General features: G+C 43.9%; 2 protein-coding genes, 1 long non-coding RNA gene and 1 pseudogene across 4 annotated transcripts in view; 1 reads left to right on the top strand and 3 right to left on the bottom strand.

Moving 5' to 3' along the window:
* Positions 1 to 206, bottom strand: part of LOC116811540 (gamma-crystallin D) — a 1,113-nt gene extending 907 nt beyond the window's left edge. Inside the window, exons 1-2 of the mRNA XM_032757050.1 lie at positions 198 to 206; positions 3 to 87 (exon numbers count right to left, since the gene is read on the bottom strand). Coding sequence (XP_032612941.1) covers positions 3 to 87; positions 198 to 206 — 94 coding nt within the window. The remainder of the gene's footprint in view (positions 1 to 2; positions 88 to 197) is intronic.
* A 1,887-nt stretch (positions 207 to 2,093) lies between these two features.
* LOC131383510 (uncharacterized) overlaps positions 2,094 to 20,898 on the top strand; it is a 33,141-nt gene continuing 14,336 nt past the window's right edge. Inside the window, exons 1-7 of one of the 2 annotated variants that reach the window (XR_009213595.1) lie at positions 2,094 to 2,206; positions 3,558 to 3,694; positions 4,501 to 4,604; positions 5,878 to 5,964; positions 9,394 to 9,506; positions 12,411 to 12,574; positions 12,791 to 12,914. This is a non-coding gene — a long non-coding RNA (uncharacterized LOC131383510). The remainder of the gene's footprint in view (positions 2,207 to 3,557; positions 3,695 to 4,500; positions 4,605 to 5,877; positions 5,965 to 9,393; positions 9,507 to 12,410; positions 12,575 to 12,790; positions 12,915 to 20,898) is intronic. The other variant, XR_009213596.1, reaches the window with a different exon arrangement.
* LOC116810381 (gamma-crystallin C) lies at positions 4,183 to 5,883 on the bottom strand. Its single transcript, XM_032754735.2, has 3 exons — positions 5,839 to 5,883; positions 5,493 to 5,735; positions 4,183 to 4,521 (listed from the first exon to the last, which is right to left on the bottom strand). The coding sequence occupies exons 1-3, from the start codon at positions 5,845 to 5,847 to the stop codon at positions 4,249 to 4,251; spliced, it is 525 nt and encodes a 174-aa protein (XP_032610626.1). The 5' UTR covers positions 5,848 to 5,883; the 3' UTR covers positions 4,183 to 4,248.
* LOC116810380 (replication factor C subunit 2-like) lies at positions 11,124 to 13,432 on the bottom strand (annotated as a pseudogene).

The following is a 20,898-nucleotide window of genomic DNA, read 5'->3' as shown; positions in this document are numbered from 1 at the left end:
GCGGCTCAAGTAGGGCTGCAGGTTGGGGTGGTCGCTGCTGCATTCGTAGTGGCGGCCCTGGAAGCCCCGGTCCTCATAGAGGGTGATCTGCAAGGCAAGGCGAGGCAAGGCGAGGTCTCACAGGCCTGCCCCTGCCCCAGTCTCTGGTCCCCGCGATGGAGGAAGCTCCGGGGGCCCGGGGCGCAGGCTAGGCTCACCTTCCCCATGGCTGGCTGGGCGCACGGAGGTGCTGAGTGGGTGGGGCGGCGGCGCGGCGGGGCTATATAGCAGGAGCGCTGCTGCGTTGGCAAGAACCGCACAAAAGGGGCCCCCGGAGGGGAGCAAGGGCATTTTCGTGTTCTCTTTTTTTCTCTTTGCTGTGCTAGTCCACGGGGCTTGTTGTGGGTTTTGGTCTCATTCTCTCTGGAGTATTCGGATTGCTATCACTGGCTCATGCTATTGAGAATGTTTGTAAAAAGGTAATTTGGGACATTGTCTATTTATAATAGAAGTGGAGCTTCAGCTATTTCACATATAGTTCACAGTTTTATTCGTATAGCTTGGGGAAAAACAAAAAAATTTAAGTCGGGGAGCAAAAAAAGCAAAGACTCTTAATAAGGCAAATATGATTAATCTCTCAGAACTACAGTATTACCTGCCACAATTTTGAATACTAATTGTTAATAGGAAGGAAATGGGCTTAACGGAATGTTGAAAATTTCAAGTTAGTCCTTAGTGTGAGAAACTGGAACATTTTGTCAAGAGAGTTCACAGAATTTCGAACTTTTATTATGGTAAAACACACAGCAAACATGAATCTTCAATATTGGGTCTGATTTTGTTGCAGTTATGCCTGGAAGTAGCTGAGAATTAGATGTTTTTCTCTTAGCTAATGGTGGTGCCGTGATTCAAAAGAGAGAATAGCTCTAAGATGCTTAATCTCGGAAAGAACTAAAAAGGGAAATATCTAAGTTTGAGGAAATTAGAAAAAGTAGTATGTTTGAAACACAAAGACATGATCTCTTAGCTTGTTATAAAATAAAACCAAATTCCTAAGAAACTTATTTCTGGTAGGATCTAGAATACAGCTTTGCCCTCTGAACGAGCGAGAGTACACAAGGCCTTTGACTCAGACAAAATTAATTGCATGAACACAAAGGGGAGCTGTGGCTGGAATGATGCAGGGAGAGGAAGGAATAAATATCTAGAAGCTGGACTCGAGGAAGACTTTAGAAAGTACTTACTGGCCTGGAAGAGAACAGTTTGATGGACTGGAAAGAGTACTGGAGTGGAAAATGACCTATGTGTCCAGCTTCTTTCATGTTCAAAGAATTGCTCACAGCCTTGTGTCAACCCACGGAAGTACTTTGTCTTGTCTTTGAGTCATAAATCTTTGTAAGTGGTATTTATGAATTAAACACCAACTATGTACAATACAAATTATTTTAATTCTTATTTTCTGGCTTCTTTTTTTTTTTTTTTTTTTTTTTTTTTTTTTTGTATTCTTTCTATGTAGAGCTCCTCAGTGGCAGGGAAATACCTTTTTCTTTTGTTTTGTTTTGATTGTTTTCTTCATCTCCATTGCTACATATAGCAGGCGTATGGTAGGTGCTCAAAAATTGGTAAGGATCCTAACTCAAGGAAGTTAAGAGACTCTAGTGGCTAATAATTGGAGGCTATTGAAATGGAAAATAAACTTGTGGCTGGGTGTGGTGGCTCACACCTGTAATCCCAGCACTTTCGGAGGCCAGTGTGGGAGGGTCACTTGAGCCCAGGAGTTCGAGACCAGCCCTGGCAATATAGTGAGACCCCTTCTCTACAAAAAAAAAAAGAAAAAACTAGCTGGGCATGGTGGTGCATGCCTGTAGCCCCAGCTACTTAGGAGGCTGAGATGGGAGGATCGCTTGAACCTGGGAGGTCGAGGCTGCAGTGAGCTGTGTTTGTGCCACTGCATTCCACCCTGGACAACAGAGTGTGACCATGTCTCAAAAAATAAATAAATAAAATAAAATAAACTTGCACTATGAGCCAGTAGTCTCACTTCTAGGTCGCTATCTTTTTAAAATTATGGCATGTCAAGATTAACTTATATGTACAATGTTATTCTTTGCAGCATTGTTGGTAAAAGCAACATTGGAAAAGCCCAGTCACTTAAGTGGACAAATGGTGAAATGGTCTAGGGGACCTCCACACAATGGGATGCAATTCAACAATTAAACAGAATAAGGTACTGACCTAGATATATGTCCATATTATAATATATTTTAAAAACAAGTTGCAGACTAATATGTATAGCATGATTCCATTTTTGTAAAGAAAAGAAGCATGTGTTTTATGAGAGAGCTATATAAACAAGGAGAAAATCCCAGAAGAGTGCCCAATAACTATAAACAGGAGTTAGCAACGAGGGGCGTCAGAAGGACTCCCCTCAACTTCTTTATAGAATTTGTACTGTAGTAAGATTATGGGAGGCCTTTTACTTTGAAGGGAAATTTTTATTTTTATTTTTTTTGAGACGGAGTCTCGCTCTGTCGCCCAGGCTGGAGTGCAGTGGCGCAATCTCGGCTCACTGCAAGCTCCGCCTCCCAGGTTCACGCCATTCTCCTGCCTCAGCCTCTCCGAGTGGCTGGGACTACAGGCGCCCGCCACCATGCCAGGCTAATTTTTTTTTGTATTTTTTAGTAGAGACGGGGTTTCACCGTGGTCTCGATCTCCTGACCTCGTGATCCGCCCGCCTCGGCCTCCCAAAGTGCTGAGATTACAAGCGTGAGCCACTGCGCCCGGCCTGAAGGGAAATTTTTAAGTTGGAATAAATTAATTCTCTACTGATGAAAAGACTTGCAATTGTTTCTTTTCTTTTTTTTTTTACTTTTTAGGACTTTGCTTATGAGCAAGCAGATTTTAGTTTAATCAAAGTCTCCAGAAATTATGGCTTTCTTTAATGCACCTTTAAATTTGAGCCCATTTTGTAGTTACGGGACTTATTTATTTGTTTATTTTAACTTTTATTTTAGATTTAGGGGCACATATCCAGGTTCGTAATACAGGTAAATTGCGTGTTGTGGAGGTTTGGTGTACAGATTATTTTATCACCCAGGTGATAAGTATAGTACCTGACAGGTAGTTTTTTGATCCTCTCCAACCTCCCACCCTCCAACCTCAAGTAGGCCCCAGTGTCTCTTGTTTTCTTTGTGTCCACATGTACTCAAAGTTTAGCTCCCACTTATAAGTGAGAACATGAGGTATTTTGTTTTCTGTTCCTGTGTTAGTTTGCTTAGGATAATGGCCTCCAGTTCCATCTATGTTGCTGCAAAGGACAGGGTCTCATTCTTTTTTATGGCTGCATAGTATTCCATTGTGTATATGTACCACTTTGTGAAATCCAGCCTACGATTGATGGGCATTTAGGTTGATCCCACGTCTTTGCTGTCGTGAATAGTGCTGTGATGAACATATGCATACATGTGTCCTTCCAGAACAATGTTTTCTGTAGTTACTTTTTATGTTTGGGGTACACTATACCATGCAAATCTATTTAAAAGATTGATGTGTATCTCTTATTAATTTATTTGCAATAGCTGGTCACCAGGAAACTGATGTGCAGTTTCTGTAATTGACGCAGCATTTGGGCCAGGAGTAGTACCGACCAAGAACTACAGTCCTGGATAGGAGCCGTTTTCAAAAGAAGATGAATGGTCTTTAACTTTGTTCAAAGGTATGGCAATGGCTGTGGTGGCCCTGGCATTAGTTATATAATACTGTGCCTGAAAGTAAACAAAACTACAATCCTTTATATAGTGTAATCAGGCTGTTGGCCAAGTTAAGTTTGCCCTCTCCACTCATCTGACTTTGCCTTTTGTCTAACCCATTTTTGGTTAGAAGGAAACTTCCCAACTATTGTGCTTAGTTGAATGCCTCCCAACTATTGTGCTTAGTTGAAACTTCCCAACAAGGTGCTTAGTTGAATGCCTCCCTTCTTGCCAGTCAGCCTCTCCCAGGTCTGTGGCATTGCCGTGCGTTTTCTTTCTCAGGCAGGCTACACCCTGCCTCCACCCCAACGTCCGAGGCTTGTTCAAACTCACTCTACCTTGAAGCTCTTCTCCAATAGACCCCGTCCCCCGCCCCATTCACTTCTTAACTTTTGACAAGGAGCATTTAAAGGTGAACTGATTTGCACAATGAAAGAACGACAGAAGTCAGCAATTGCCAACAATGCAGACTAAATATTTATTAGGTTCCAAAATGGGAAATTGGTAGTGTTAAGCTATTTTAATACAAATCCACCACTCTCCGCAAAGAGCCTGCCTTAGCATCCATGGCCCCCCAGTCCTGGCACCGCCTGTACTCTTGGGGCCTCAGCAGGTATTGCCGCCCCCGGTAGTTGGGCAGCTCGTAGAGGACCCAGTAGCCCTCCAGCACGTGGAGGGAACGGATCTCGCTGAGGTGGAAGCGGTCCTGGATGCTGGGGCAGTCCTCACTCAGCTCCATCATGAGGCCTTTGTGGTCTTCTCTCTCATACAGCCGCAGCCTGTGGGAGCCTGTCTACTCGGTCCACAGAAAGAAGGATGGAAAAAAGCAAATGAGTCTCTTCCAGAATTTGTCCAACCAAAGAACAGATGAACTTGGTAGGTTGGGGCATGGAATTGTCAATGTAAAATTTAGACAGTGTAAAACGTAGATTACTGTGGATGCTGCGCATGGATCTGTCTTCCACTACACCTAAATACTGGCACGCTCATTTTCTATTTGACCTGAAATTCATTCTTATTTAGGAGATGGAATTTTTAAGAGGTTCAAACTCTGAGTTAGAATCCATCAAGAACTGAGATATCTTGATTCCTAATTACCTGTGTTAATTCAAACTACATTTGGGGGGAAAAATAGAAATAATTTATTTTCACTAGTATTCTTTTAGTAAGGGTATTATCTCCCAAATTTACAAACATATAAATTTACCACTAAAGTAAGATTTAAAAAATCTTGTACTCCAGTGTAAAGTTAATTTAAATAGTCATTTGAAATGAGAATTTAACTGATTTTCCAAATTAAGAAAAATTACCTTTTCCAAAGTTGAACACAACCTTTGAATAGCCTATATTAACAATACAGCTTTGAAGGTTTACTAGTCCACAGTGGAACTCATCTAATTCATTCATCAGAAATTCTTTTACTATAGGCAAAATAATTTGTTAAAAATACCGTCTTTGTATGCCCAACCAGCTTCCCATTTGCAAGTTTTGTTTCATATCCCATTATGATATTACATTTATTACAGACCACTTTTAATTGACTTACTGGTAGCAAAAAGTTAAAGTTAAACGGATTCTTCCTCTCAGTGGGTTCTTCCTTACATTCTCTGCTGTTTTTGTGCATTTTATCTATCTGGCTTATGCAGATCTCTGATGTCCATCTAACCCTTAGGTGTTTTTAAATGCAAACCTTCCTCCCTCTAACCCACATTGACAATACAGTGGGGACACTCTGGCGGCATGATGGAAATCTAGAAAACTCACTTGGGGGATGAGACAGCAGGAGCGGATGGAGTCGCTGAGTCCCATCCATTGCTGGTAGTCGGGGTACTCCCCTCGCCGCAGCAAGTATTGTTGACCTTGGTAGTTGGGACGCTCGTAGAGCATCCAGCAGCCGCTCTCCACCCTGATGGAGTTGCAGCGGCTGAAATACGTCTGCAGGTTGGGGCAGTCAGTGGTGGCTTCGTAGCTGCGGCCCTGGAAGGCCCTGTCCTCATAGAAGGTGATCTGCAAAGGAAGAATCATTCCAAATTACATTATTTGCTCCTAACAGGCATTATATAAAGGCAACTTTTTTTTTCTCATTTTATTTAATTTGTGTTCTGCTCACCTTCCCCATGGCTGGTTGACACGGATGATGCGAGTTCAGCGTGATGGGGCCTGCGGCTGCACAGCCAGTCTATATAGCAGGATGGCTGCTGCGTTGGCAAGAACAACACAAAAGGGGCCCTCAGCGGTAAGGGGATTTTATGCATCTCTTTAACATCCTGCATTCACTGGAAATGATTGTAGACTGTGTCCTTGTTCTCTGGTATATTCTAACGCTGTCCTGTACATACTGCTCTGTGTTGCTTTTATTTGGATTGTTAGTGTTTTCTAAATTTATCTGCGCATCAGTCTGAACTTTTGACCTGAAATTCGTGGCTCTCTCTATATGATTGAATTATTCCTTGTGAATTTTCTGGGAAAGATCTATGCCATTATAGAATTGCTCCAGGATTCCAGAGAGGTTGCTGAGGTAGAATGCCACAAACGCTGACTCATTTCCCTGGATGGCAGAGACTGCTCTACCTTACATTTTTGTCTTTACACAATTTTCCAGTCCAGGGCAGGACACAAATCTAGATTCTTATCTTGGCTAGTTTTGACTTCGTTAACCCAATGCTTTAAGACAGCTCTTAACTATGCCTTTCATGGGCACGTCATCTAACTAGAAATCAGTCCCTGGTAGTAAACTTACGATAACAAGCAAGGGAAAGTTTTCTGTGGTCACTGGGCCCAAGACTGAGAAGTACCGTATACTACTTTATAGATTGCTTTCCCTTTTTCAAGTGTGAGGGAGGCCATAAAGCTTCATGGGCAAGAGTGTGAGCTTTGGACTCAGGCCGCCTGCACTCAGAAGGCCCACTGATTAGCTCCATGCAAATTATATAACCACTCAGAGCAGGCGTTATCTCATGGACTATAGTCTGATTAATGAGAAAAAAAATGAGAAAAAAGAGCAGCGTCTGACATTCAGATGCTGGCCTGGCACTCACAGTGAGGACATGTTACTCCCCTATTAGACATAAACAGTCTCACAGAATAACAACTTCAGACAAGGCTACCCTGAGACCATGATGAAATGAGATAAAATAAAGCCACTTCTTAACTTTGTCTAAGCGCAGACAAAAACAAAGTCAATGCTCCACTCTCAAAATCCCAAGCCCTCACTCTCTCAGCCAAAATAATTAACTGCCACTTATTTATGGATTACAGGTTTATCCGTGTTCTAGTCTCCCCTCCCTAAGGGTAAGATTTCTTGAGATAACTAATCACAAAATTAATCCTGCTTTCTGCTAACATCTAATCTAGAGTGAACTCCAACTTTTTTAGCTCCTTCCCCAAATTGCACAACTGAAGTGCGAATCCTATAACAATTTCTTTCTAAGCTCTCTTACTGAGACACTCCATGCTTCCCCAAGGAGCATGTCCTCCTTTGCTGCAACAAGTAATAAACTCAACTTGTTTAAAGACAGGTGTGTCCCTGGTGGTCTTTAGCTAAAGGACATTGACATGAATAAGTGGGATTATGTGTATAAGGCATTTGGCACATACTTGGCACAAATGAACACTGAATAAATGTTGTTATTAGTAATAGAGTGACATTGTTAAGGCTGACTTCATCCTGTTTATCCCTTTCAAAGATATTTAATCCTCTCAAAGATTCCTGAAAAAATTTATCCTCTGTGAAGCCATTTTGTGATTAAAGAAAAATTAGGCTTGGAAGGGACTTTAGAAACCATCGGGTGGTTTTCGAACTCCAGTGTGCCTAAGAATCACCTTGCTTATTAAAAACGCAAATTACCATCTTGATCTTTTGGCCAAATCCTGCATCATTAGATCAGGAGAAGGCCTCAGAACCTATATTTTTATTTTTTATTTTATTTAATTTTTTGAGATGGAGTCTCACTTTGTTACCCAGGCTGTAGTGCAGTGGTACGATCTCAGCTCACTGCAACCTCTGCCTCCTGGGTTCAAGTGATTCTCCTGCCTCGGCTTCCTGAGTAGCTGAGATTATAGGCATGGGTCACCACGCCCAGCTAATTTTTGTATTTTTAGTAGAGACGGGGTTTTGCTACGTTGGCCATGATAGTCTCGGATTCCTGACCTCAGGTGATCCACTCACCTCAGTCTCCCAAAGTGCTGAGATTACAGGCATGAGCCACCACGCCCAGCCCAGAACCTATATTTTTAATAAGCACCAAATAGTTCTTGGGCCAAAACACTGCTGTGGTTTATCCCTTCATGTTTTGACAAGGAAATCACATATTTTAGCCATCCCTAGGCAATGCCTTATTAGGAATTGTACTAACATTCTCTTAATTCTATTTATTTATTTTTTGAGACAGAGTTCTGCTCTGTTGCCCAGGCTAGAGTGCAGGGACACAATCTCAGCTCACTGCAGTTTCTGCCTCCCACGTTCAAGCTCAAGCTGCCACCTCAGCCTCTTGAGTAGCTGGGACTACAGGTGCATGCCACCATGCCCAGCTAATTTTTTGTATTTTCTTTATGTAGAGACAGGGTCTCACTATGTTGCCCAGTCTGGTCTTGATCTCCTCAGGCAATCCATTTGCCTCGGCCTCCCAAAGTGCTGGGATTACAGGCGTGAGTCACTGTGCCCTGCCTAATATTCCCGTTAGACTTAAGGGCAGATGTGCTCTCTGTTTTGTAGCACTTTTTTTTTTTTTTTTTTTTTTTTTTTGACACGGAGTCTTGCTCTGTTGCCCAGGCTGGAGTGCCGTGGCGTGATCTCAGCTCATTGCAACCTCCGCTTCCTGGGTTCAAGCAATTCTCCTGCCTCAGCCTCCTGAGTAGCTGGGACTACAGGCACCCGCCACCACACCCGGTTAATTTATTTTTTTTGTATTTTTAGTAGAGACAGGGTTTCACCATGTTAGCCAGGATGGTCTCGATCTCCTGACCTCATGATCCGCCCACCTTGGCCTCCCAAAGTGCTAGGATTACAGGCGTGAGTCACTGTGCCTGGCCAGCACTCTTTCTTGTTCTATAAAGTTTCATATGTACACAGTGAGAGAATCAGAGCAGAGATACCAGCACTTAAATTAGAGCACTGGTGAGAAGACAGGAAAAGCAATAAAAGGGCCAGAAAGTGCATATTACAGAACGTCGCTCTTGTTCCAGAATGGCATAGTCTTGTATTTCTCCAACCTTTCTTCAAATCTTTCTCCTTCTCTCCTCTGCCCCAACCACCTCCCATCCCCAAACCCCTGCCATTGTAGCTGCCTTACGTAGGGTCTTATCATATCTCAGCTGGGCTTTCAATAGCCTTCTGACTCTGCCGAGTCTTGTCTTCCTCCAAACTGCACTCGGCCAGATGCTGAAGTGATGAGAATCAAAACACATCAAGTCATGCTGTTCATTTGCTTGAAAAATTTCGTGGACTCCCACTGTCTCCAGGATCCAGTATTGATCCCTTAGCACGGCATCCTGGACCTGGCCTCCTCTGTCTGTCCCCACGCTTTCTGATTGATCACGCTGAACCGCTTGTCATTTCCCAAATGCACAATGTTATTTCATGTTGTTCTTGTTTTTCAACATATTGATCCTTCTCAATGAGACACCAGTTTATTTTTCAACCAGAGAAATTTTACCCTTTCTTCAGGTCTCAGCTCAAGCATCAGTTTCTCTGTAAAAGATTATCCTGAACCCTGCCTAATCTTCTGGGCTGAATTAAATACTGCCTCCGTGGCTCCTCATGTTCATACCACTATAATGGTAACTATCACTTATCTAATTATTTTGTTTAGACATCAGTCCCTCAGAATAGATGGGAGAGCCCTGTAAACGCAGGGTCTATTTCATCTTTATTTTTGTGTTCTCACTAATTGGGATAGAGGACTGACACATAAAGGTTACTCAATAAATGCCTGGGAGGGGGGATGTGTGAATGTTATTCCTTGTCTGAAATTTATTATTATAATGGTCTATGGAGCCTATTTCAAATGCTCAATATACACAGGCATAACACACTCGCATCGAAGTTCAGGATGTGCAACTTTCGGTGTGTAGGATGACACAGGCGCCCTGCACTTGATCGATTTAAAGGGGCTTTTTTTTTTTTTTTTTGAGATGAAGTCTTGCTCTTGTCGCCCAGGCTGGAGTGCAGTGGCGTGATCTTGGCTCACTGCAACCTCCGTCTCCTGGGTTCAAGTGATTCTCCTGCCTCAGCTTCCCAAGTAGCTGGGATTACAGGCACCTGCCACCATGCCCAGCTAATTTTTGTATCTTTAGTAGAGTCGGGGTTTCACCATGTTGGCCAGGTGATCTGCCAGCCTCGGCCTCCCAAAGTGCTGGAATTACAGGCGTGAGCCACCACACCCAGCAATAATGGGCCTTTATAACAGTGGAGATAATAAGCAAAAGGGAAAAAGCAGAAATGCTGTGTTGTGCCCTAAGTCCCCCCACTCCTTAGTAATTCTAATTTTTATTTCTTCTGAGATGAGAAATTAATGTTACAACAGCCAATTCTAGAGTTTTGCTGGTGTCTGCGGTCCAGCCAGCAGTTGATTTTACCACCCACCTTCCTGCTTCTTAGCAATTAATATACGGTGGTATCATATGCATCATGCATCTCTTTTTTATATGAGATTGCAATTTTAATTTTTAAAAATGGGAAAAAATAGTACCATTGCAAATAAAAAGGCAATTCTACAAATTAATATAAAATTCACTGGGGAATTCTAAAGCGAAAGCCAAGAGTTCCCTCGAGGACATGGGAAAGGCATCACGCTGGAGTTTTTGTGTGGTGCTTCACCAGTCGGCATCCCCTCAGCAAGCCCTTCCTGAAGGGCTCATTGCCCTGGTTCTGAGAAGTCTATCTAAATAAATTACAGCAAACTCTGCCCTCACCCCAGGGAACCGGTCCCTTCATGCTTCTAGAAGAATTGAGATTAGCTTGTCCAATCTACTCTCTAGTCATCTTCCTACTTGCAGGCTGCTAGGGGCCACAAGTAGAAAGGAGAGGAACAAGCAAGGACAGAGACAGAAGCTGGTTTTCCTTCAGGCCTCATGTGGTCACCTTACAACAAACACTGCAAGGCTTTATGAGCTAAATGTCAACTCACACACAGATCAGGTGCCTGCCCTGACTTCTCTGAGCCTTTCTGCCCCGCTCCATCGCTCGTCAGTGAGTCTGAGGTTGAATGCAAACACTCGTGGAGCAGAGATCAGCTAGAAGCAACGTGAAAACCACGAGGGTTTAAAGTATGGTGTATGCTGGCACCAGCCTAAGGTGGCATTCTTCAGCCATGCTTCCCCCTCCACTTCAGAAGGCTGCGCCTCCTGTATTGCAGGGATGAGGACTCTTGTAACTCAATCAAAAAAGTCTCTGTTCTAACTGGCCACTGGGGCCATTGTCTTCTGACACAGTCTGGCCAGGAGCCCCGTTGTCTGCAGAAGGGAGTTCACTCCTCTGCTGCTTTCATACCAATGTAACCAATTTCCTTGACAAACTCCACTTTATCAGTTATTCTGCCATTTGGAAAGTTTTACACACTTGGAAGATGTTGCCAATGACATCTTCTGGTGAGTAGCCCAGATGCCATAGGTGAGTGGGAATCTTGTAGGTTTCCTTGACATGGGCATTCACACAATGCTGGATCATCTCCTTCATGAGCAGGGGGTGGGGCTCGTCGCAGACCCTGAACATACTTCTTGCTGTAACTGAAGCCAGATCCTGGGAAGATGGACTGCAAGTTGTTTGGAGCCTGCCTCATGTCTCCCTGGGCCATGAAGATGATGGCTTGTAGGCCAAAGTCAGTGTACAGCACTGTACCCTTCTCTCTAGCATTCATCAGCCTCGCACTGGTCTGGGCGTCAGTCAGCTTTGTGTAGCGGAGGACTGTGCACTGGGATCCAGTAGCCTCTGAACAGAGACGAGAAGGCAGTGAGGTTTCCCTCAGAGGCTGGCATCACCCTATTAGCTCTTTGATTACGAGGATGCAGCTGCATAATCCACACAGCCCAGCCATGCTGGTGGTGCCACTCTTCTTTGGCAGCGGGTGCTTAAGAGAAATGCAGTAAAAACAGGGCTAAATGTCAAAGTATTAACCAAAGTATAAAGTATTACTTTATAGATTGCTTTCCCTTTTTCAAGCTTGAAGGAGGCCATAAAGCTTCACGGGCAAGAGTATGAGCTTTGGACTCAGGCCGCCTGCACTCAGAAGGCCCACTGATTAGTTCCATGGCAAATTATATAACCACTCAGAGCATGAGTTATCTCTATGGACTATAGTCTGATTAATGAGAAAAAAAGTGAGAAAAAAGAGCAGCCTCTGACATTCGGATGCTGGCCTAGTGCTCTCAGTGAAGACATGTTACTCCCCTATTAGACATAAACAGTCTCACAGAATAACAGCTTCAGACAAGGCTACTCTGAGACCATGATGAAGTGTGATAAAATAAAGCCACTTCTTAACTTTGTCTAAGCGCAGACAAAAACAAAATCAATGCTCCACTCTCAAAATCCCAAGCCCTCACTCTCTCAGCCAAAATGATTAACTGCTACTTCTTTATGGATTACAGGTTTATCCATGTTCTAGTCTCCCCTCCCCATGGGTAAGATTTCTTGAGATAACTAATCACAAAATTAACCCTGCTTTCTGCTAACATCTAATCTAGAGTGAACTCCAGCTTCTTAAGATCCTTCCCCAAATCACCCAGCTGAAGTGCAAATCAGACAGAGGCCTCAGCCAGCACTGCCCCAGCATGGCCTTGGCTGGCCGGGGCTTTCAGATGGAGAAATGATCCTCCATGGCAGACATCCATGTGCCACAAGCCCTCAGGTGAGTCAGTTCAGGCCCAGGAAGACTCTGGAATCACAATGTGTGCTGGGCGTTGGGCCCTTCTAGGTAAATGACAATTCGGTCTGGCTGGGGGTAGGAATAGGACACTAGCAGTTTCTTTAAAGCTCCACTGGAGATGCTGACCTGCAGCTGGAGCTAAGAACCACTAGTCAGACAAATGTAGAATTCTAAAACTCTCCTTTATCTTCTCCTTAGACTACTACAACAGCTTCTTCATGATGTCCAAGCCCCAATTTGGCCTCTCTCTGATCCTTCATCTATGCTGCTGTCACACTGGCCTTCTGGTGATCTTATCTGAAGCATTAAAAGCAAGAACACAGTGAGTCATTTTAGAGCAGATTTCAGTGGTTCCCCCGAAGGCTTGCTGGACTCCATCAGTTATGCTGTCTGCTTCATCCAGGAAGATGATCTTATGTTGACCTTTGGGAAGCATGACTTTTTGTCAAGCAAACATTTTGATTTTATTCCTCGCAACGTCAATGCCCTTGCCATTTGAAGCATTGAGTTCCGGCATGGCATCCTTCAGTGCTGGGCCCAGGATGCTTATAACTTTGTCAGTTCCCAGGGGGCCAGAAAAGATGATGTGAGGCATATTCCCTTCTCTTGCAAAGATCTCCAGCCTGCCCACAGTGTATTCATTCCTGTGAACTTCATTCAGCTTTACTGGCCTATATTTTTCAACTCCACTCTCACATCCGGATATGCCCATTCCTTATGACCTGGGCCCTCAGCATGCAGCTTGCAGTCGTTGGCCCTGCCAGGGGCCTTGCTGGGGGCAGAGGCAGGGTCTTGGGCTGAACGCTCGCCTGCACCACCGCTATTCACTTGCACCTCCATTCTCTAGCTCTTTTTATTTTTATTTGTTTGAGATAAGGTCTCACTCTGTTGCCCAGGCTGGAGCACAGTGGCGTGATCTTGGATCACAGCAGCCTCCATCTCTCTGGCTCAGGGAGTTCTCCCATTTCAGCTTCCCAAGAATTTGGGACCACAGTTGCCTGCTACCATGCCTGGCTAATTTTGTTTATTTTTTGTAGAGATGAGGTCTCACTATGTTGCCCAGGCTGGTCTCGAACTCCTGGGCTGAAGCAATCCTCCCGCTTTGGGCTCCCAAAGTGCTGGGATTACAGGAGTGAGCCACAGCGCCCGGCCCTTGCCTCCATTCTCTAGCCTCCTTTTCCTCCATGCATCTCTTATCAATGGGATACATTTTGAGAAATTTCATTGTTGTGTGAACATCATAGAGTGTACTAACACAAACCTAGATGGATCAGCCTACCACACTAGTATTTGTGTATCTAAACAAATCTAAATATAGAAAAGATACAATAGAAATGCCGAGACCAGCTTGACGGGGGAGACCCTAACCCAGTGGCGCTAGAGGAATTAAAGACACACACACAGAAATATAGAGGTGTAAAGTGGGAAATCAGGGGTCTCACAGCCTTCAGAGCTGAGAGCCCCAAACGAAGATTTACCCACATATTTACTAACAGCAAGCCAGTTATTAGCATTGTTTCTATAGATACTCGATTAACTAAAAGTATCCCTTATGGGAAACAAAGGGATGGGCCGAAATAAAGGGGTGGGTCTGGCTAGTTATCTGCTGCAGGAACATACCCTTAAGGCACAGATCACTCATGCTATTGTTTGTGGTTTAAGAACACCTTTAAGCGGTTTTCCGCCCTGGGTGGGCCAGGTGTTCCTTGCCCTCATTCCAGTAAACCCACAACCTTCCAGCGTGGGCGTTATGGCCATCACGAACATGTCACAGTGCTGCAGAGATTTTGTTTATGGCTAGTTTTGGGGCCAGTTTATGGCCAGATTTGAGGGGGCCTGTTCCCAACAAGAAATATGGTATAAACGATAAAAAATTGTACACCTGGCTGGGTGTGGTGGCTCACGCCTGTAATCTCAGCACTTTGGGAGGCCAAGGCGGGTGGATCACAAGGTCAGGAGATAGAGAACATCCTGGCTAACATGGTGAAACCCCGTCTCTACTAAAACTACAAAAAATTAGCTGGGTGTGGTGGCAGGCACCTGTAGTCCCAGCTACTCAGGAGACTGAGGCAGGAGAATGGCGTGAACCCGGGAGGGAGAGCTTGCAGTTAGCCAAGATTGCACCACTGCACTCCAGCCTGGGTGACAGAATGAGACTCTGTCTCAAAAAAAAAAGATTGTACACCTGTATAGGACACTTACCATGAATGGTGCTTGCAGGACTGGAAGTTGCTCTGGGTGAGTCAGTGAGGAGGGTGAATGAATGTGAAGGCCTAGGACATTACTGTACACCACTGTAGACTTTATACATACTGTGCACTTAGGCTACACAACATTTTTTAAAATGCTTTTCTTTCTTCAATAATAAACTAACATTAGCATACTGTAATTTGTAACTTTATAAACTTTTTAACATTTTAAACCTTTTTGACACTTTTGTAGTAATATTTAGCTTGAAACACAAACATCGTATAGCTGTACAAAAATATTTTCTTTTTATCCTTACTATATAAACTTTTTTTTTTTTTTAATAGAGATTGCGTTTTGCTATGTTGCCCAGGGTGGTCTCAAACTCCTTGTATGATTCTCCCCAGGGTCTGAAAGCTTAAGAGGATGAGTAACCCCTCCCTTCTCAGGCCCAGTCCCAAGGCACAAGGCCACTTGTGTCAGCAGCGTGCACCAGCAAAATAGCAGAAGCAGAAAGAGAGCCAGCTGGAAGGCACGTACTCCTGAAGATCGAGAAAGAGCCCATCCGGGTACAACGTGGCAGTTACGTCAGACTAGGACACTTCCTGTTTACAGGAGACTATAAAACCTTTGCTGCGTCCTCACTTGGTGCTGACACCATTTTAGGCCTCAGCCTTCCTGCACCCAGGCGCTCCTTAAAACGGCATGCTGCTCCACACCTCCTGGTGTTGTCTGTTGACGCGCTCTTGGGGTTCGAACTGATACAAGAACCTTACACTCTTGGGCTCAAGTGATCTGCCCACCTCGGCCTCCCAACGTGTTGGGATTACAGGCGTGAGCCACCACGCCTGGCCTATTCTTTTACTTTTTAAAATTTTGTGAAAAACTAAGACACAAACACACACATTAGTTTAGGCCTACACAGGGTCAGGATCATCAATATCACTGTCTTCCACTTCCACATCTTGTCCCACTGGAAGGTCTTCAGGGGCAAAAACACACATGAAACAGTCACCTATGATAATGATGCTTTCTTCTGTAATACCTCCTGAAGGCCCTGCCTGAAGCTGTTTACAGTTAACTTTTCTTTTAAAGAAAGTATAAGTAGAAGGAGAATAAAGTGACGATAAAAAGTATAGTATAGCAAGCTAGGTGCGGTGGCTCATGCCTATAATCCAAGCACTTTGGGAGGCCGAGGCAGGCGGATCACCTGAGGTCAGGAAGTTCGAGACCAGCCTGGGCAACACGGTGAAACCCCATCTCTACTAAAAATACAAAATTAGCCGGGCATGGTGGCATGCACCTGTAATCCCAGCTACTCGCGAGGCTAAGGCAGGAGAATCACTTGAACCTGGGAGGCGGAGGTTGCAGTGAGCTAAGATTGCACTATTGCACTCCAACCTGGGCAACAAGAGTGAAACTCTGTCTCAAGAAAAGAAAAAAGAAGTATCTTTAGTAAATCCATAAATCAGTAACATATTTGCTTATTATCAAGTATGTACTGTATATAATTGTATGTGCTATGCTTTTATACTGCTGACAGCACAGGAGGTTTATTTACACCAGCATCATCAGATACATGAGTAATGTGTTGCACTAAGATGTTACACTATGACATCATTAGGCGATAGGCATTTTACAACTCTATTATAATCTTATAGGACTACTATTATATATGTGGGCCATCACTGTATATGCCATAATGACCAAACATAGTTATGCAGTGTGTGCTTGACTGTGTGTGCTTGGTTAAATGAGCAGAGGTCATTTAGGTGGTAACCATGTAGACCAAAATGTCCCAAACAAAGAGACTGGATAAGGGACTAAGGATCATCATAACAGAGGACCTAGCCTCTGGTTGTCTTTCTCAACTTGTCTTTGATGACTGCGTAATAAAGGACAAGAAGACAGGATGTAATCATTGACCCACCTCTGCTTGAGTCCTAATAATATTCCTCTTGGAAAAAATTGACAATGCATTTCCTCTTCTTTAAGCAACAGATGGTTGTGATTGACACTTTTGCTTTGACAAACCCACAAAGAAGAAAATAATTGAACTTCCAAGGACTGAAAGAGTGAGAATGGGACACATACTAACATCAGGACCTAAACCCATGGTAGCAGGGCAGGAAAATTGTAGAAGCAGCCCCTAATGAGGGGAACTCTTTGAGGGCATAACTCAGCACAACAGTTCTTGGCACTTCTTTATGTAATAGCTGCTACTTCAGTATCTTTGTTTGGTGGGCCTTTTATAAGATTAAATAGGCAAGAGGACATCATAAATTCAAAGGGAGGAAAGAGGGGAAAAAGGAAGAAAAAGACTTAAATCTGGACTTAGTATCACAAACTAGCCTATGCAGGAAAGACTGGTGTGTGTAGGGTATCTGGAGTGTAGAGTACGAAGGCCAACACTAGGGTTATCTCAAATTGTTGGTTCATTTCAATGGGGAAAAGACTAGTGTGATCCTATAGGGTATCTCTTCTTCCATTCCACTCTTTGAGGCCCCAGGATTTACTTTAAACAGAGGAGGAAGAGAAGGAGTGAAGGGTAGAATTAGGAGTTAGTTTGGGCATAATCTCTTACCCAGGCCACTCCCCAGTATTGACTTTCTCTTTATGTTGGATTTAAGAGGAGGACATCTTTTTCTTTGCCTGTATCCCAGAGATAGGAGCAACACATTTCTAAGAATAATGACTTGATCAAAGAAATTCGGGGACTCTAATCCCTTTCAGTTCAGATGTTTTAGAATAATTTTCATTCCTAAAGACGGTGATTTACTTTTATTTTTATTTTTAGAGACAGAGTCTCTCTCTGTTGCCCAGGCTGGAGTGCAGTGACGTGATCTCAGCTCACTGCAACCTCCACCTGCCAGGTTCAAGCAATTCTTGTGCTTCAGCTTCCGTAGTAGCTGGGATTACAGGCATGTGCCACCACTCACAGCTAATTTTCGTATTTAAATTTAGTAGAGACGGGGTTTCGGCACGTTGGTCAGGCTGGTCTCAAACTCTTGGCCTCAAGTGATCTGCCTGACTTGGCCTCCCAAAATGTTGGGATTACAGACGTGAGCCACTGCGCCCAGCCAAAATATGTGATTTTATGTCTTCTAGGAAAATAGTGTAAAATTCAGCACTTTAAGAAGCTTTTGGTTTTCTAAATTATTTTTGACATATTATTGCTGACAAACAGAGGACTCTGATTAATAGCTTCAGGAAGCCATCACTATTGTTGCGAGTTTAAAGGTTAAAGACCCGAGATTTAGGAAGAGTTAACACTAAATAATCCTAGATTCTGACTATTTTTCAGGAAATAAATCTTTATATATATTTGTATTCTCTCTCTATATATACACACATGTAGTAGGCTAACATACATATACATACAGTAGGCTAAACTGTAACACACACACACACACACACACACACACTCTGGGCTAAACTTGCATCCCAGTTTGCCTAGAACAGCCCTGGTTCATGCCTCTTGTCCCAGTGTAATTATTAATAGTATATACTTTCACTCTCAAAAATGACCCAGTGTAGGCTGGGCGCAGTGGCTCACTCCTGTAATCCCAGCACTTTGGGAGGCCGAGGTGGGTGGATCACCTGAGGTCAGGAGTTTGAGACCAGCCTAGCCAACATGGTGAAACTCTGTCTCTATTAAAAATACAAACATTAGCCGGGCATGGTGGTGCACTCCTGTAGTCCTGGCTACTTGGGAGGCTGAGGCAGGAGAACTGCTTGAACTAGGAGGCAGAGGTTGCAGTGAGCTGAGATTGCACCACTGAACTCCCGCCCAGGTGACAGAGACTCCATCTCAAAAAAAAAAAAAACAACAACAACCCAAAATCAAAATAAATGACTGAGTTTATGACTCGGTGTGGTGGCTTACACCTGTAATTCTGGCACTTTGGGAGGCCCAGGCAAGAGAATCGCTTGAGCTCAGGAGTTTGAGACCAGCCTGGGCAACATAGCAAGACCATGTCTCTACTAGAAATAAAAAAAAATTAGCTGAGCAGGGTGGTGTGTGCCTGTAATCCCAGCTATTTGGGAGGCTGAGGTGGGAGGATCGCTTGAGCCCTGGAGATGCAGGCTGCAGTGGGCTGTGATTGTGCCACTGCACTCCAACCTGGGTGACAGAGTGAGATCTTGTCTCAAATAAATAAATAAAAGACCCAACTTAAGAAACAAATTATATGCTAGTCTGTTTATAAGCCCCTTGGGTGTTGGATATAGAGACTTTGAGCACATGGGATGGAAGAAGGTTCTATAAAAAATGAACAGGGCTGGGCATGGTGGCTCACACCTGTAATCCCAGCACTTTGGGAGGCCGAGGTGAGTGGATCACCTGAGGTCAGGAGTTTGAGACCAGCCTGGCCAGCATGGTGAAACTCTATCTCTACTAAAAATACAAACATCAGCCGGGCGTGGTGGCCGGCGCCTGTAGTCCCAGCTACTTGGGAGGCTGAGGCAGGAGAATTGCTTGAACCCGCGAGGCAGAGGTTGCGATCAGTCGAGATCGCGTCATTGCACTGCAGCCTGGGGAACAAGAGCAAAACTCCATCTCAAAATATATATATATATGTATGTATGTATGTATGTATATATATGAACAGCCCTGTGGGTATGGCTAACAGCCAAGAAGAGAGGAACAAGAAAGGGAGAGAAGGCAGACCACCCAGCAGTAGGTTGAAGCCTATAGGGCAATCTAATATTACATTTGTGTCAATGTATTGTTATGATGTAAACTTGCACTGTGCCCCCATACCCTTTATTATAAAGCCGGCTGCACACATCAGTGTCTCATGTGAGAGATGGTTCAGAAGTTAAAGGAAAAGGAGCTCTGTCCCCCATGTGGGTCAGCGTGGTGCATGAGGACAGAATAGCAGCACACGTGGGAGGGCAAGATGACCCACCCAAGGCCGAGGCAGGAGTTCAGAGTGGGGGGCTCCTGAGAGAAGCATGAGCAACTCATTCCTTCTCCAGAATTACCAAAGAGATCAGGTTATGGATATGTTGGTGGAAGTGGGTACACAAAGCTCCCACCCCATGTAAGATGGGATTTGAGGCAATTCATTAGAATCTCAAAGGCTGGAGTACTTCCAATAAATTTTGATCTGAAGCTATTCGTTTGTTTTATTGATGAACCTTATATGGAACATCCACAAAACTTTAATTTCTGCAGGATGTTGTTGAGGATGGTGTTTACTTAGTACCGTCTTTATGAGGACTCACAAGAAAATTTTCTTTTAGGTTTCAGTACTGACAATGTTTAGGCTTATCTTGAATAATTAATTGTCGAATCTTGTTTTTTTCTCTGCCTTGATGGCTGCTGGATCCAAGTCTGGATCTATCTACACTGAACATAGCACCTCACAGCACACAACTCGGGTTCGAACTTCACTCTTGGCTCCGTCTCATCTCTCCTACTTTTGTTTTTCGTCTGACCCAATTTCCTCATTCACTTGTTTGGAATTTTTTAAATTTATTGTACCATAATTTTTTATTAGCAACTTTGATTTTTTTTTTTTTTTGGAAGAGACGAACTCTTACTCTGTTGCTCAGGCTAGACTTGAACTCCTGGGCTCAAACAATCTTCCTGCCTCAGCCTCCTGAGTAGCTGAGACTGCAAGTGCATGCCACTGTGCCTGGCTAAACTTAATTCATTTTTAAAAACCAAAGAAAACAAACATACACTCAAACAAATTTCTCCAGAAAATTTCAATTGCTTATTTTCCACTTATTATCATTATTCTTATTATTATTATTTGAGACGGAGTCTTGCTCTGTCTCCCAGGCTGTAGTGCAGTGGCATGATCTCGGCTCACTGCAACCTCTGCCTCCCGGGTTCAAGCAGTTCTTCCGCCTCAGCCTCCTGAGTAGCTGGGATTACAGGCACATGCCACCATGCCTGGCTAATTTTTGTATTTTTGTTTTTAGTAGAGACAGGGTTTCACTATGTTGGCCAGGCTGGTCTCAAACTCCTGAGCTTGTGATCTGCCCACTATGGCCTCCCAAAGTGCTGGGATTACAGGCGTGAGCCACCACTCCCGGCCACTTAGTATTATTATGTGTAATCATAATATTTTACTCTCTATTGAAATAACATGAGGCTGAGTTTCCCC

The sequence above is a fragment of the Hylobates moloch genome, unplaced genomic scaffold (genome assembly GCF_009828535.3).
Source record: "Hylobates moloch isolate HMO894 unplaced genomic scaffold, HMol_V3 SCAFFOLD_1, whole genome shotgun sequence".
Classification (NCBI taxonomy): Eukaryota; Metazoa; Chordata; class Mammalia; order Primates; family Hylobatidae; genus Hylobates; species Hylobates moloch.
Note: the sequence above shows the minus strand (reverse complement) of the source record. Positions and strands in the feature narration are given on the sequence as shown.